General features: G+C 44.8%; 1 protein-coding gene across 1 annotated transcript in view; it reads left to right on the top strand.

The window, feature by feature from the left end:
• Positions 1 to 14,967, top strand: part of TENM2 (teneurin transmembrane protein 2) — an 876,941-nt gene that overhangs the window by 721,823 nt on the left and 140,151 nt on the right. The window contains exon 9 of the mRNA XM_023528647.1: positions 4,380 to 4,481. Coding sequence (XP_023384415.1) covers positions 4,380 to 4,481 — 102 coding nt within the window. The remainder of the gene's footprint in view (positions 1 to 4,379; positions 4,482 to 14,967) is intronic.

Genomic DNA, 14,967 nt, shown 5'->3' with positions numbered 1-14,967 from the left:
ATCAACGGCGGGAGGGGGGCGGGGAATGTAAAAAGGTAAAAACCAATTCACAAAAGGAAGAAAGTGGCAACACATTTAGAACAATTTTTGAGATGTCGAGGTCGAAAAACAATCTTTAGCTGAAGAAATGAAGAGAAACGATATCATTTTTGTCACCCTGTATTTAAATTCGACAGGCTCGACACGTATATGACAGTACACATCACACACAGTAGCTGGCTTAGTTGGAGTCTACAAGGACTCAGCGGAAGGGTTAATAACAAAAACAACAACAAGTACACAGTTACGGAGCAACGGCTGTGCGCCAGCCCCTGGATTAGGCCCTTTTGTGGGGACGAGCTCAGTCGACCTGTGGAGTAGCCATGGGAGGTAGGTACTGTGAGATTCTGTTTTCCAGTTGAGGAAGCCAGGACCGAGGGAAGTTAAACAACTTACCCAAGGCCTCGCACAGCTAGTAAGAGCCCCATGGAGTCAGGATTCAGACTGTCCAGAGGCTGTGCTCGTAACCACTGCATTGCTTTGCACTCCCGCCAAGCGAATCCGTTTCTGCCTGCACAGCAAGGTTTCTGGGGGCCGGATTTTCTCGTAGTGACTTCTGCCACCATCTTCTTTAGCCACATAGACCTAGATGTTGTGGTAGTGAAATGCCCTGCCCCCAGGCCATTACCCTCCCTCACCCGCCAGCCAGAGCTGGGAATAGCAATTCCCCCAGAGGAATTCTCTCGTCTGGACTGTAGCTCAAAGAGAAAGTCAAAGGTAATCGGCCTAATAGTTGGGCAGACGTCTTGATAGAGCAATGATAGTGATTGGCCTGAAATGCGGAGAAAAGAACAGTGTTTTATGTGGCTCAGGGTTTTCTCACACGAATCTATCATCAGAACTTTCTCCATCAGGAGCAGCCAGGAGCGCCGGAGGCCCCTGTAATATGAAACAGAAGGAAAATGTTAGCCGGGTGTTGACCAGCCATCACGCTAAATATACCTTTGACTCAGGGAAGTCTTGTGATACATTTTGGAGAGAGGCAGCCTCCTTTCAGAAATGAGTCTCATCTCAGGGGACAACAGAGTGGCACTCTTGAAGCACAGTGCAATTTAGCAAAGGCTAGCCTCCACATGGGCCAAAGTCCCATTTCCTAGGCTTACGCTCATCGCTTGCCATTGTTTCCTCAAGAAAACTTAAACCAAGTTGACGAGAAGGAAAGCTAATAATATCTCAGTAGTAATATTTCACTGAGTATTGGGGAAAGGGGGCTGAAAGGGTGGGCCCCTTAAATACTTGAGCAGTGCCAAGTTTTTTCCCTCAAAAACTGTGGAAATGCTTCCACTAGAAGACCTTGGGAAAATTAAATGGAAAATACTCTTAGTTACAGTTTTTGCTTATTTTGGATTCTCCTACCCTCCTACCTGTATGCGCACACACATACGCCCATTTTGACAGCCATTTACCAAGGACCTACTGTGTAGCGAGCATGGAGAACACCTGGGTGAAAGGTTCCAATGTGGTCTCTTCCTCAGGGAGCCTGAGAGAAGACAGGGACGTAAAAAGGCAATATAGGAGTTACGGGAACACGGACGATGGGTAGAAAGGGAAGTGAGGAAGGAAGATGCTCCGAAGCTAATTCTTCTCACTGAGACTTAAGGGTAAATACCTCAGCTAAAGGGCAAGGGAGGTCTTCCAGCCCAACGAAGACCCTGTGCAAAGACCTCTGTCTGTCCTTTTGCTGGGGACTGTGGGGGCAAAGAGCTCCCGGACCGTCACCGCTTTATCTCTGAGGTTGTCAGTTTTCAGAAAAGGGGCCTTTATCCTCAGTGATCTCAATCTCTACCAAAGCTTCCCCAGACCAGATGCTCAGTGAGGAGCAATCTCTCCTCCTCTGGAGGACTGACTTCCTAAAATACAAGCTGGATAATACCAGTTTCTACGTTTGAAATTTTTCATCGGTTCCCACTGGTCATCCCAGAACACAATCCAACTCATCTACGTGGTCTACGGGTCCCTGGGTGATCTGTCCTCCTGCCTGGATCTCTCCAAACTCATCTCACTGTCTTCCTGCCACACTGGATTCAGTTCTGCTCTTTCCTACCCCAGGGCCTTGGCATAAGCTGTCTCTCCTGCCTGGAATACTCTTCTCCTAGCTCTTCAATTGCCTGATCCCGCTCACCCTTAAATGTCACCTGAAGAGAACAGAGAGGCCCTCCCTGGCCATCCTCTCTAAGCAGCTTCCTCCTGTTACTCCCTATCACAATAGCCTATTCTGTTCAAAGCACTTACCACAGTTTTTATTTTATTTGCTTAATGATTTCAGGTGCTTTATATTCTCTATGACCATGGGACTGTATCTGTATGATTCACCACTATATTTACCAATGCCTTGTACAGTGCTTTGCATATAATAGCTGCTCGGTTAATAATGTAAACCATATGTCAAGAACAGTGACAGATCTGAGATCTCACCCTAATTCTAGGCTAACACATCACCCTGCCACAGTTTCATAGTTATCCGAAGACGTGAGACTCCTGGTCAGAGACAAGAGACTTTCTTACTTAGCATGCAATATCCAGGGTATCAGCATGTGTGCCAGTTCCCCAAGCCCTAGTTCTCATAGGGCAGCATGACCAGGGCCGGGTGACACCTGCGCCTGTAGTGGGCTGCAATACAGGAGAGAGTTCTGAGTCCCTACCTGAGTCCCTTAGAATGCGCAGTGAGCTGGCCTAGTCTCTGCTCCAGAGGGAGCCATTATCTTCATTATGCTGGACAGTAAGTAAGCCTGCCCATTGCTCCTGAGACAGATAATATCTCTCTCTTCCAAGACTGTCCTCCAAACAATCTCAAAAAGTTAGTCCAGAACTAAGGCAGTATGTGCCTCTGCTTACAAGATGTTTGGAAACACAAGAGACCTGTGGAGAATTATCTCTTAACACCATGTGAAATTGCTGACTTTTGACCTGCAAAAGCGGCTCCTTCATATGATTCGACCTAATGCATTTGAATGAATGAGTGAGTGAATGATGGATAAATAGAACAATTAGGTCGCCACTTGGATGCTTCTCAGCCCACTTTTATAGGGCCAACCTCAAGGCATTTCAGCCTCAAGTGTTAATTGTTTGACATTAAGGAGATTGGCTTGATGATGGAGTCTATAGTTTTTTGGTTTTTTGTTTCATTGTTGTTATTCTTTGAGTCTATAGTTTTGTACCTGATTTTGAAAAAGCAAATACACTCACTGAGTTCTCCTCAGAGTGCCAGCAACCAACTGCAGTCTGGTTCTGGAGAAGGAAAGCTGAGAAGTAAAGAAATAAAACACTGTGATCTTTCAGTCCAGATTAGCGATAAATGGGAAATTTGGTTTAAAGGAAGAACCACCTTTGCCACTCCCAGGTGACTCCATTAGGAACAATTAGACTTGAGAATCTTTAATGCAACAGCACCAAATCAATGTCCTCAGCTCTCCAAGGGCTGTGTCGTGTCACATTTTAGGCATAGTGGCTTGCATTTCTCATTTCATCGTCTTAGTAAGTTGGAACCTAAAAAGTCTAAATGAGTTTAAAGCAAAAGTGAGGATAAAAATAATTCTAAAAGAATACATCTTTTCTGTGCAGACCCAAATCAACATGAAAAAGTTCCAAAATGATCCCTTTACAGGTAAAGGTATTACTTGAGAGTTCAGATAGAAAGCTAAATCATAGAATAAGATGGCCATGCAGGTTGGAACAAATGTGAACTAATTGATTTTCATGAAAAATAAGAACCACTAAGCGAGGCATAAAAGAACTTTTGTCACATCTAAAACCTACTACTTAACGAACCCCAAAATCATACCTAAATTCATCAGTCATGTATTTGGATTTGTTGTTGTTGTTGTTGTTAGAATTCCTTAAAGGAGGGAATTTTTTAAATCTACAAAAGCCCAGAGGTCAAAGACAGCCACTGTCCTTTGGAGAATCCTCCTCTGTACCTGGGGTACAAGCTGGTGCCCCACATGTCAGCCCAGCTCTCCAAGCGGTAACGATATGTGGGGGCTGGAGGGGTGTCAACATTCAAAAATGAGAAATTTCAGTTTTTAAATCCAGATAAGTAGGGTTTTTTTGTTTGGTCGGTTGGTTTGGTTTGGTTTGGTTTTTAAAGCAAAAGCTGCAGCAGTACCAGCCCTGCAGCCCCGCCTGGGTTAATCAGACGGAGGGCGGTGGTCATTTCCACGCATCGTCCGAGCTGCCCTGGTCCCCACTGCTCCCTATTGTGTTCCCTCACTCGCTCCTGCTTCTCTCTACTAGGCCCCTGAGGTTACTACCACTGGTCTTTAAAAACGGTGGATGGTGATTATTGCTTCAAGGGCAGGCAGAGAAATAGGTAGTTATTAAATTTCTCTTTTTCGTTTCAGATTCTGTGCAAGACTGTCCACGTAACTGCCATGGAAATGGCGAATGCGTGTCCGGGCTGTGTCACTGCTTCCCAGGATTTCTAGGCGCAGACTGTGCTAAAGGTATTTGCCACCACTTCCCTGGTATGGTTGGAAAAAGGAACAGAGCGGATAAGAGAGCGGGGGTACCCAGGTAGCCTCTCAACTAATTCCACTGGGACATCTTGTAAGCCCGAGCATGCTAGAAGGCCTAATCCTTCGGCAAAGGGTAGGCTTTGATATATGACAATTGGCCAATATACCTGTAGGAGCAGGGCAGTTATCCTTGGCACCAAGGTGTGCTGAGAAGAAAGATGTGCTAAAAATGAGACGGCTGGATTTCCTGTAAAAGCAGAAGTGAATTACCATCACTCCTTTCTTATAATCATTAACTTCTATGTAATGGAAGATTAAGCATCTCAGGGTTAGTAAATTTCATTCATTCTGGCCAGCTACGCTCTTCATCTGAGAAGCACTATTTATCTTGGTGGAATCGGTTTTAAATTGTATTATTAATTTATCTACACTACTTTGCACAGAATGGCCGGGGCCCTGGGATTCATGGGGGAAAGGTAATGTAAGAAAGAAAATGAGTCTCGGAAGAACAGAGGACTTAGGAGCTGCATACCTAGCTCGCAGGAGACCTTGAGCATGACCTTCAAATGGTGCAGTCAGATGCAAGTAGAGTGGAGAGCAGAGCTTCTCACACTTTTTAGACATGGTACACACGCACGCACACACACACACGCACACACACGTGTATAAGCTGGAGAAATACAACTCTAAAATTGAAATAAGCAACACTTATCTTTATGTTTCTTTTCTATTCTACCTTATTTCATTTAAAAAAAAAAAAAACTGATTGATACTGATTCCCCACCCACCAATAGGTTAGACCCCAGTCTGATAAACAGTGGCGGACCGGTTCCAAGCCCTTCCTCAGAGCTTCCGGGCCCAGCTCTGCCCCTGCGTATCTCTGTATCTCTCAAGCAAGCGAGCGAACGTTTCTGAATCTCGATTTCCTCCTCACAAAGGTGGGGAGGTTTTCATCAGTTCATTGTGAGCAGGATGTAGCACACCCAAAGCTCTTGGCAGAAATGCAGCGAGCCCTCGTTGGGTTTAATTTCACTAGTTTTTTATGTATGCATATCATATTATATTTATTTATATATTTGTAGAATCTTTTCATTATTTTAATGTGCTCTTCATTTAAAGACCATCCGGCCCTGAGATTCTGAGAGAGAGGCAATTATGAATACAGCTGTTCTGTAAATTGTAAATGGTGCCAAATGCCACTCCTTTTTCCCATGCTCACCACAGTTGCTGGGGAAAAAAAATCGTATTACATGTATTCTCAATAATTTCAAAGATTTGCTATTCCCAACCTTCTGAATGCTGACTGATAAGTGAATGAGACATTTTCGTGCTTGAAGTTCTGGATTTGGTTGCACCTGTGTAAGGCTAATTCCTAAATGACACCACAACAGACCCGTCTTCCATCACACAGTAATGTGAAAGCGTTGGTAAACTTGTCAGACACAAAAAGAAAAGAGAGCAGGAGGCCACCAGACAATCTCTTGGCTGTCCCTCACCTTAGCACACTCTTCCCAATGGCCTGGGGACACAGCACCAAGTAGACAGTGGAGCCTGGCGCTTCCACCAGCGTGCGCTTTGCTCAGCCTCCGAGGGGTGCTGATGGAGGGAGGTGGGTGGCACACTGCATCGCCATGCTGAGTGCTTTCCCGAGCAAAGGCTTTAAAGGAGAGAAAACCTCAATATCATTTAAAATGGCTTTTCTTGCATAATCTAATTTTCCTGGGAGTGGAAGGCATTGATGAGAGGAAGGACAGTATAGTCCTTTTCTATGTGGCTGCAAATGGGCTGAACACTCAGCTGCACAGGCTGTGAGCTGTAAATGTATATTAACACTGACACACATAGATGTATTATTAATCCTGAAAACCATGTGTGCTCTGGCTGCACATCCAGTTACTGGCCTTTCAGCCCTAAGTACCCCAGCCATTTAAGAACTCTTCGCTCTAAATCCATTTGCAGACAAGCGTCTATTCTGCATTATGGATCTGTAATGGGGTGTGCATTTAGCTGCTTAAAAGGACTCTCGGTGTGTTTTGCATTCACCACCTGTCCTGCGGCTGGGCGGACGCTCCCAGTGTGCATTAGCCATGGTTTATAATTGATCCTTGCGAAACAAATATTGAGTGGCTCCTGCATACTCAGGAGATGTTCCTGAAGTCGGCCTTTGAACCTGTTCGTTTTAATTTAGCTGTTGATGCATACGGTAGACAAAAATTAAAGTGTTTAAGGAATAAAATTGCTTTCTCCTTCTTTTCCCCCTTTATTCTCAGCAAAGTTGGCTTAAGAGTATTAGAAATAAGCTTCTACATCTTTGCCCCAAAGATATTTCTTCCTTCCTATTTTTGAAATGGACACAGTTTAAGCTATTTCATTAACAGCACTAACTTTCTTGTTATTCTAAGCCTCTCCTTCCCAAACTGTGCTCTTCCATGTACCAGCTTTATGATTTTTGCCCAATTCACGGGCCATCAGTATTATTATTTACTTAACACAGTTCCTTAAGTCAGCTCATCATGTTTACGGAGATAAATTTCTTTTCAAAGAAACAATGTCAAAATCAAGAAATTTTTTAAAAAAGAAAAAACTAGAATCGATCGCAATAAGTAGGAAATGTTAATACCGCCTTTGACCCTGTCAAGAGAGTAATCTTTTCACTGTGGTGAGCGTGCCACCAAGTCAACTTCTCACACACTTATTTCCATTAAGGATCCCTAAAGCAGACCTGAGCACATGGGAACCAGGACAGCTCCTAGAGAGACCCACGCCTGGAACACCTCATCTGAGTATTGGCTCTTGGAAACAACAGAATCCGCTAACTATATTTGAATGCTTCTGTGAGAATCCAGTAAAAAAGGGCACCCGGTTTAACTGTGCCAGCTTCCAAAGGGTGCCTCTGATGGTTAGTGCCAGACTTGCTTGTGGAATGTTAAATCTCTACCTCAGATTATTTTTAAATAACAATAGTTATTAAGTACTAAATATGTACCAGGCATTACACAGAGTACTTAATATATACTCTTATTCAGCCTCATAGCAACAGTATGAAATAAATCCCATTTTAATCAACTTTATACCAATGTTTACAGCTCTTTTATATTGAAGAAATCATTTTAGACTTGCAGACAAATTGCAAAAAATAACACATGGAGTTCCCCCCGCTTTCCCTAGTGTCAACACTTTAGATTATCACAGTTCCATGATTGAAACCAGAAAATTATCATCGATGTAATACCATTGACTAATTTACAGACTTTCTTTTTTCTAATTTTGCTCTTTTTTTTCTGGCCCAAATCCCACACTGCGTTTAGTCGTCATGTCTTCTTATCCCTTCCAACCTGCGAGCGTTTCTCAGTCTTTTCCTTGTCATTCGTGTTTTCCATGACCTTGACTCTTTTGAAGAGCACTGTCGAATATTTTGTAGTATGTCCTTCAGCGTGGGTTTATCTGATGGTTTCCTGTGGCTAGATTGAGGTTATGCATTTTTAGCAAGATGCTGTGCTGTTCTCAGTGACTCGTATCAAAGATGCACTTCCGATTTTTAATAAGAAAATTTGAAATGTGGCTGCGCGTGAACGTGTGCGTGCGTACCTTCTCACCTCCCCACCTGCCTTCCCAACCCTCTTACACATAACGCAGAGACGTCGCGAAGCTTTATCCCATTGGTCCTGCACAATTTGTCAGTGTCTATAAAATTTGCCACTCACAGACAACTTTTGAGCCCAAGAAGCTCCTAGTTGTTAGCAGGAGGTAACCTGGAGCAGACAGGGGGAGGTAATGGTGCTAGCAAGTGCAGAGAGGAAAGACAGCTGGTCCCAGCCTCTCGCTACCCAGGATGGTGCATACCATCTCCTGGCTGTGGCCCACACTCGTTTCCCTTCTTCTTGATAGAAGCCCCGAGGAGGGCCTGGCCTTCATCACAAATTCACATTCACCTTTGTTCCTTCACTGGCAGCAGTGCCCAGGATGCCTCCAGGTCTGCCAGTCTCTGCTACAGGCAGCCAGCACACTCAGGCCCTCCTGCCAGGGGGAGAATTTACCACATTAGCAAGTGAGATTCCCATCGCCTCTGAGTGACCAGGTGTGTGTCCTAGTGACAGAAATAGGGATTTACTCTCTTGAACTCACACCGAGCCTCCAGTGCCCCCGGATGTGCAGTGAAGGCAGCAGCAACTCGTCAAACCTACCAGTCTACATCGGGCGCCGGAAGACATTCTTGCTGTGAGTGGAGGCATCAGACAGCAAGTGTTTGCAGAGCGTGCATTCCTTAGCCCCCACAGAGATGGGGCCCCGAGGGCCCCAAAAGTCTAAGTGGAACTGACCCTCACACTGAAAGAGCACATAAGGTTCTAACACATTGTTCCAAGTCATTTGAAGGAACAGAAGTTATTTCTGCATGTATCAAATGCTTAACTGTGTGCCTGCCACGAGCCAGGTACTGCACTAAGTGCCAAAAATACGACGAAGGGCGACAGTGCCATGGCCCCGCCTTCCGAGGGCTTCCAGGCTGATGGATGCATGTGACAAATGTACATTATGTCCGAAACGCTGCGGTGTGGACTTGGAATGCTATAGACATCACAAAAGAGACGTTAAAAAAAATTTCTGAAGCAATGAAGTATGGATCTATGAAAATAGCCGAAGAGCATCAGGGAACATGCAGAAAATTCCATGGAGAAAGCGTCTAGTAAAGCGACTACACCGAATAGTGTCTCTCAGTATAGAATTTCATTAATCGTGCACTGTAATAGGCAATCTGTTCAGATTCGGGGCTGGAGGAAAAATGGCATTTCTTTCCCGGTAATTTGTACCATTTTCCATCAGGTGCCCCTCCTGTCCAGCTAGAATTATGCTTATTATTCAAGTTATTGTTTAGTCTACAGTTTCTGATTATTGCTATTCCCCTTGCGTGGCTTTCTCATTACTTTAATGTTATTTTTTGTGGGCCAGATGCTTTTTAATTATGATTCCTTTTTTCTTTTATTTACTTTCATTTGAAGATCTTCCACTGACTGAAGGTGCTTCCTTGGGTTATTTGTACATCAGTCTTGCATTTCAGACGAGACCCAAGGCTTCTGATGATTCTGTTTTGACACTGACTCCTCAGATGGCTTATTTGGTTCTGAGCTTGAGGCCCCAACCAGCAGCAGAAACTTAACACACCAGAGCTGTACGTGTTAGGTAATGCGTATTTAATAGCTATTAGAAATGACAACTCCTGCTGCTGAACAGCTGTCAGGGGAGGCCCAGAAATGCCACAGCCACAGGAACATAAAGCCTCCTCTCTAGGGGCTGGTTTCAGCTCCTACCCAGCTTCTGTGGAGCCTTGAAAAAAGAGAATGGAGATCTTCCCATTTTAATCTTGTTATCTGGCAAATGTCCCCACTACCCAGCCCCTCTTTGAGGTTCCAACACTAAAGTCAAATGATAATTACCATCATAGCTGACACGTATGAAGTCCTTACTATGCGCCAACCACTGTACTAAGAACTACGTAATTATCTCATTTAATCATCAATAGCCCTGTTTGAAAGATGATTATTATCCCCTTTTAGAGATGAGGAAAATGAAGCACAGAGAGGTTGAATAACCGCTCGAAATCACTCAGCCGGTCAGTGGCATCGCTAGGAGTCAAACCAGGCGGTCTGGTGAGGACTCTGACTGCTAGACCAGCCGTGAGATTCACCTCAGGAGATGTGCTTCCGGGCACATCTAATGTGGTGGTTCCACACTGGGAATTAGGTGTGAGCCCGAGAAAACTTCTTCAGGAGAGGAAACGAGGGTCTACTCAGGAGAAAGTGGCAGAGCCAGTTTCCCAAACAAAGCCTGTCTGACTTCAGAGCCCGTGTCTCTGAACCACTGTCCTCCAGCCGCCGGGTACATTCCATTCCCTCCCTCATCCCGTCCTCTGCCACCTCCTGCTTCGTGGAGTTCCAACAGGCTCTACTCCACTTTTGCTCTGTGTCGTCACAGACACTGTCCTGTGCCCCTCCCCGATGGCATCCCTCCGACTCTCCACCCACATCACCCTTCCAGAGCTCTCAGGAACATGTCACTACCCTCCCTTGGTGGCTCCCAGTCACCTCCCACCGCGGTTGTCAAGCTGTGGTTTAAAGACATTTATCTGGTGAAATTGTTACAAATGCATATCCCCAGGCTCTTGTCCCTCGCCAGCCGATTCTGAATCCATAGGACTGGTGTGTGACTCAGGCATGTGCATTTTTAATAAGCCTCTCAGGGGTTCTGATGCAGGTGGTCAGAGGCCATATTCCGAAAAGAAAGAACACATTTCTCAGAATGGTGTGCAAGGTCTCCCTTGATCTCGGCTTCCTTTTGCACCATCTTCTCTCACTAAGGCCCACACACCATAGGTTCCAGATCCATGTCCCTCATAACTACAATAGTCCTGCTTCCTCCTCTTTACTCAGGCCGTTTTCTCGGCAGGAACATTCTCATCAGCCCCAGCCTTTCCTATCAAACAGCTGCTCATCCTTGAAGGCCAAGCTCTTAGGTCACAACCTGCCTGAAGCCCCGCCAGATAAGACCAGGGCTCGGCAACGTCTCAGCCCTTCCTTCATGCTGTGCCATGTTCTCGCTGGACAGTTACATCAGATTCTCCTGCTGGATCGCAAGCTTCTAGCTTCCTCTCCGTCCTTCCCTGAACCTAGTTTGCTATTCAGGAAATAATATGTGCTCTCCAAATGCCGGATGACTTGAATTCGGGGGACGTGGCTTAGAGAGGTGAAAACATAGCCAGAAAATGTGCAGGAACCAAAGTGAGCGCTGGGGAACAAGGTTCTGATCTGTCCAGTGAATCACGCGGCACTACGTCAGCCAGTTTTTAGGTACAGATTTAAACGAAGGAAGAGACGAAATGAGCGCGGGAGGGAGAAAAGGAGGAACGAAAAGAAAGAAGAAATGGAAAAGAGTTTACAGAAAAGAAGCACCGTTTATTCTACAGTTTTACAGGTATTGTCTCAGAAGAACAGAGTGATTAAGAATGAAAGCTACAGAGATCGAGTCTGTGCTCTTCTACCTATTACTGAGCCTCTCGGAGCCTCAGTTTCCTCGTCCATGAAATGAGGCGGGGCAGAGGCAACCCACCTGTTGCATTGTTTTGAGGACTAAAAAGTAAAGACGTTTGAAGTGTGTAGAACTGTGCTTGGTGTGTGTTGGCACTGCCCGCAGGAGCCGCTCCACAGCCCATTGCGATCTGAAGCTGAATCTCACCTCTCCATCCTCCCATCCGTGACCTGAGAAAACATGCAGGAAGTCCTCAGCAGCAAGGGCCCCAGATGAAAGCCGGTCACCTGGAATAAAATAGCATAAGAATCACTGCCACATACTGAAGACGAAGTACGTGCCAGCCTCCGTGTGAAGGGTTTTACCTGAATGATCTCATTTCATCTTCACAACATATGGCGTTATCATCCCCATTTCACAGCTGGGGAAACTGAGGCTCAGAGAAGTGAAGGTGCATGCCCAGTTACGGCTTCAGAACAGTACTCATTAGCATCACTCAGCTTGCTGGGCTCCCCCCAGAGTTTCTGGCTCAGTAGGTCTGGGGTCCAAACATCAGCCTGGGGAGTTTGATAAATAACTAAACCCTCAGGCCGCATGGTGGACCTTCTGGATCAGAATCCACATTCTAACAGATCCCCAGAGGGTTCGGGTGCACATTCAAGTCTGAGTCTTGATAACATTGTCCTTGAACTCTGCAAAGATGACCCATAGAGAATAGGGGTCAGGAGCAGCAACATCACTTCCGTTCTTGCAAGCCACGTGGGCGTGGAGGAGGCCTACCTCCCCCGCAGGAAGTTGCAGTGCCCTTTACTTGGCGTCCTCACGGGAGTCCAACCCTGCATCCTCCAGAACATGGCCACCCACGATGTCTCTCATGCCTCCCACATTACCGAACAAATCAAGTCACAGGGCTGAAATCAGGCAGCCCTCCCCCAGGTTAAACTGCTTCTGAGAGTAGAAACTTTTCTTTCTCCTTTTTAAAAAACTGGGTAAGTTGCAGGACAGCCTTAGAAAGCAGAGCGCCTCACCCTGGGGACGCTTGCTGTCAGTGTGGTGCACACAGAGCCGGGCGCTTTAGAAAAACCTTCATACTGGGAAATAAAGCAGTCTTTAGAAAAGAGGCTGGCTAGGGTCGGTGACATGAAAACGGCGCTCTACCCTCTCCCGTTTCTTTATAACGTGATGACTCAGAACACTTTTCGCCCAGTTAACAATAGTGATAATAAAATCTTATCCATAGACTTCTTACTATGTGCCAGGCACCGGACATAGCACTGTACAGGCGTCACCTCATTTCATCCACACAAAAACAGTACGGAGTAGGTGCCACAGGGTTCTCATCCCATTGGAAGGATAAAGAAATCAAGGCTGAAAGTAAAGTGTGGTAAAAAACGAAGGGAAATTTGGGCCGTCCAACTCATAAGCCTGTTCTGTGCCCAGTACTGTGTCCGCCGCGTCTTCAGGAAGCTTCCGTGCTTGTTGGACACTGATAATTTGCAAACTCTTCTGGGTGCTTGAATCGCAGTCAGAATGCAAAGCTCCTTCAGTCTGGCCTTGAGCTGCAAAAAAAGCTTATTGTGTACTCTAAAGAATTTAAATATTCATTATGTAATTAATGCTGCTTGGTAACACACACGCACATACACACACACATACACAAAGACTTTTGAAAAAAACAGCTTAAGCACTTATCGATTGAGAACTTTTATAACTCTCAAAATGGAGGCATCCCCATATCTCTACAGGTATTTTAAATGAATTGAATTAATCATAGGCTTAAAAGTCTCTTGCGGTCTTCGTTAACTTCCCTGGGTTTAATTAAAACATCTGTGCACTTTTAATTTATCGATTCATCCAACTCATATGTCATGTTTTTAACACACCCCAGCATGCTCTGCATCATTTTTAACCCGATTTCCACTTAACTAAAGCAATTAAATTCACCCCGGATTAATTAAAGCATCTATACTTTCGTGCTTAAGTCAGCGTGCGCTTCTTTCCCCACATGGCTCCTGCATGTCAGAGATCTGACACACCTGATGAGTTTTTTGTCCTTCTGGAGATTCTTTCCTGAATCGCTTTCTCGCTTATTAATGTGCCGTTTGACAAAACGGAAGTGAGGAACTTGGTGCATCAGAACTTTGGCCTCTGGGCCAGAGACTCTGCCCTGTCTGTCAGGAGTGTCCTTTGGTGTCCTCTTGTCTCAGGGGCTCTGCTCGGTCTTGCCCCCATCAAGCCAACTAGAGTTAGTGTAGACTCTCGAGTGTCTGAGTGTTCCAGGCAGGAAGGCGGGGGGCTGTTCAGGTCACAGGTGACGATCGTGATCAGAAAGGCTGATCATCTTTGCCTCTGTACTTTCGTTATCGTTCCTTGGCTCTGCTCTCTACCGTCGTCACTCCTCCTACACGGGCAGTCCCTTATCGCTCTGCCCATTTAATACGGTGGGAAAAATGAGGTACCGAGGTCAACAGGCTTCTTGGCTGGGCACAGTGAGCCAAGGAGCTGTCCAGATAGTGATAGTGACAAGTTACGTCCCCACCAGCTGTGTTGGACAGAGCACATTCCCCCTTAGACAACACAGCATTAGGCTTATCAATTTTTTACATGTTGGTTGTTTTTCCCAATCTGATAAACAAGGATTCTCTCTTATTGTTTTTATCTGTACTTACTCCTAATGAAATGGAGTGTCTTTTTATACTTCTGTTGGCTTTCTATATTTACATTTGTATGTCCACTGCCTAGGTTTTCATTCGTTTTGTCTCTTTTTATTGATTAGTAAGAGTCTTTGTGTATTTCAGGTATTGAGCTTTATTCTGTAAAACATGTTTAAAAATATTTCTTCCTGGTGTTTTCGTCCCTTAATTTTCTGTATTCTTTGTTGTATAGATCTAAATTTCATATAATCACATCCGATCTTTCTTCTTTTCCTTCTTGGTTTCTAGAATCTATATCTTCCTTACATATCCCCCAACCAAGAAAATAAAATTAGTCTTCAATATTTTTTAAATTAATTCATTTAAATTAGTTTCAAATATACAATACATTGGTTACACATCTATATAGTTCCTCCACCTAGCCATCATATTAATGATAACTGCATTCTCTCGGCCATGCTCCTCATTCCTGTGACCAACTATCACCCCCTTCTCCCAGTCCCCTAAACCCCCTCCCCTCTGTCCATCACCAAATTGTTTACTATATTTGTGAGTCTGTTTTTGATTAGTTTGTTCTTTTTGTTCCTTAGATTCTGCATATAAGTGAAATCATAGGGTATTTATCTTTCTCTGTGTGACTTATTTCACTCAGCATAATAACCTCTAGGTCCATCCATGTCGTTGCAAATGGTAGGATTTCATTTTTTAATGGCTGAGTAATATTCCATTGTATATATGAACCATAATTTCTTTATCCAGTCATCTGTTGATGGTCACTTAGATTGCTTCTATATCTTGGC

The sequence above is a fragment of the Pteropus vampyrus genome, unplaced genomic scaffold, assembly GCF_000151845.1.
Source record: "Pteropus vampyrus isolate Shadow unplaced genomic scaffold, Pvam_2.0 Scaffold30, whole genome shotgun sequence".
In the NCBI taxonomy this organism is placed as follows: Eukaryota; Metazoa; Chordata; class Mammalia; order Chiroptera; family Pteropodidae; genus Pteropus; species Pteropus vampyrus.
Note: the sequence above shows the minus strand (reverse complement) of the source record. Positions and strands in the feature narration are given on the sequence as shown.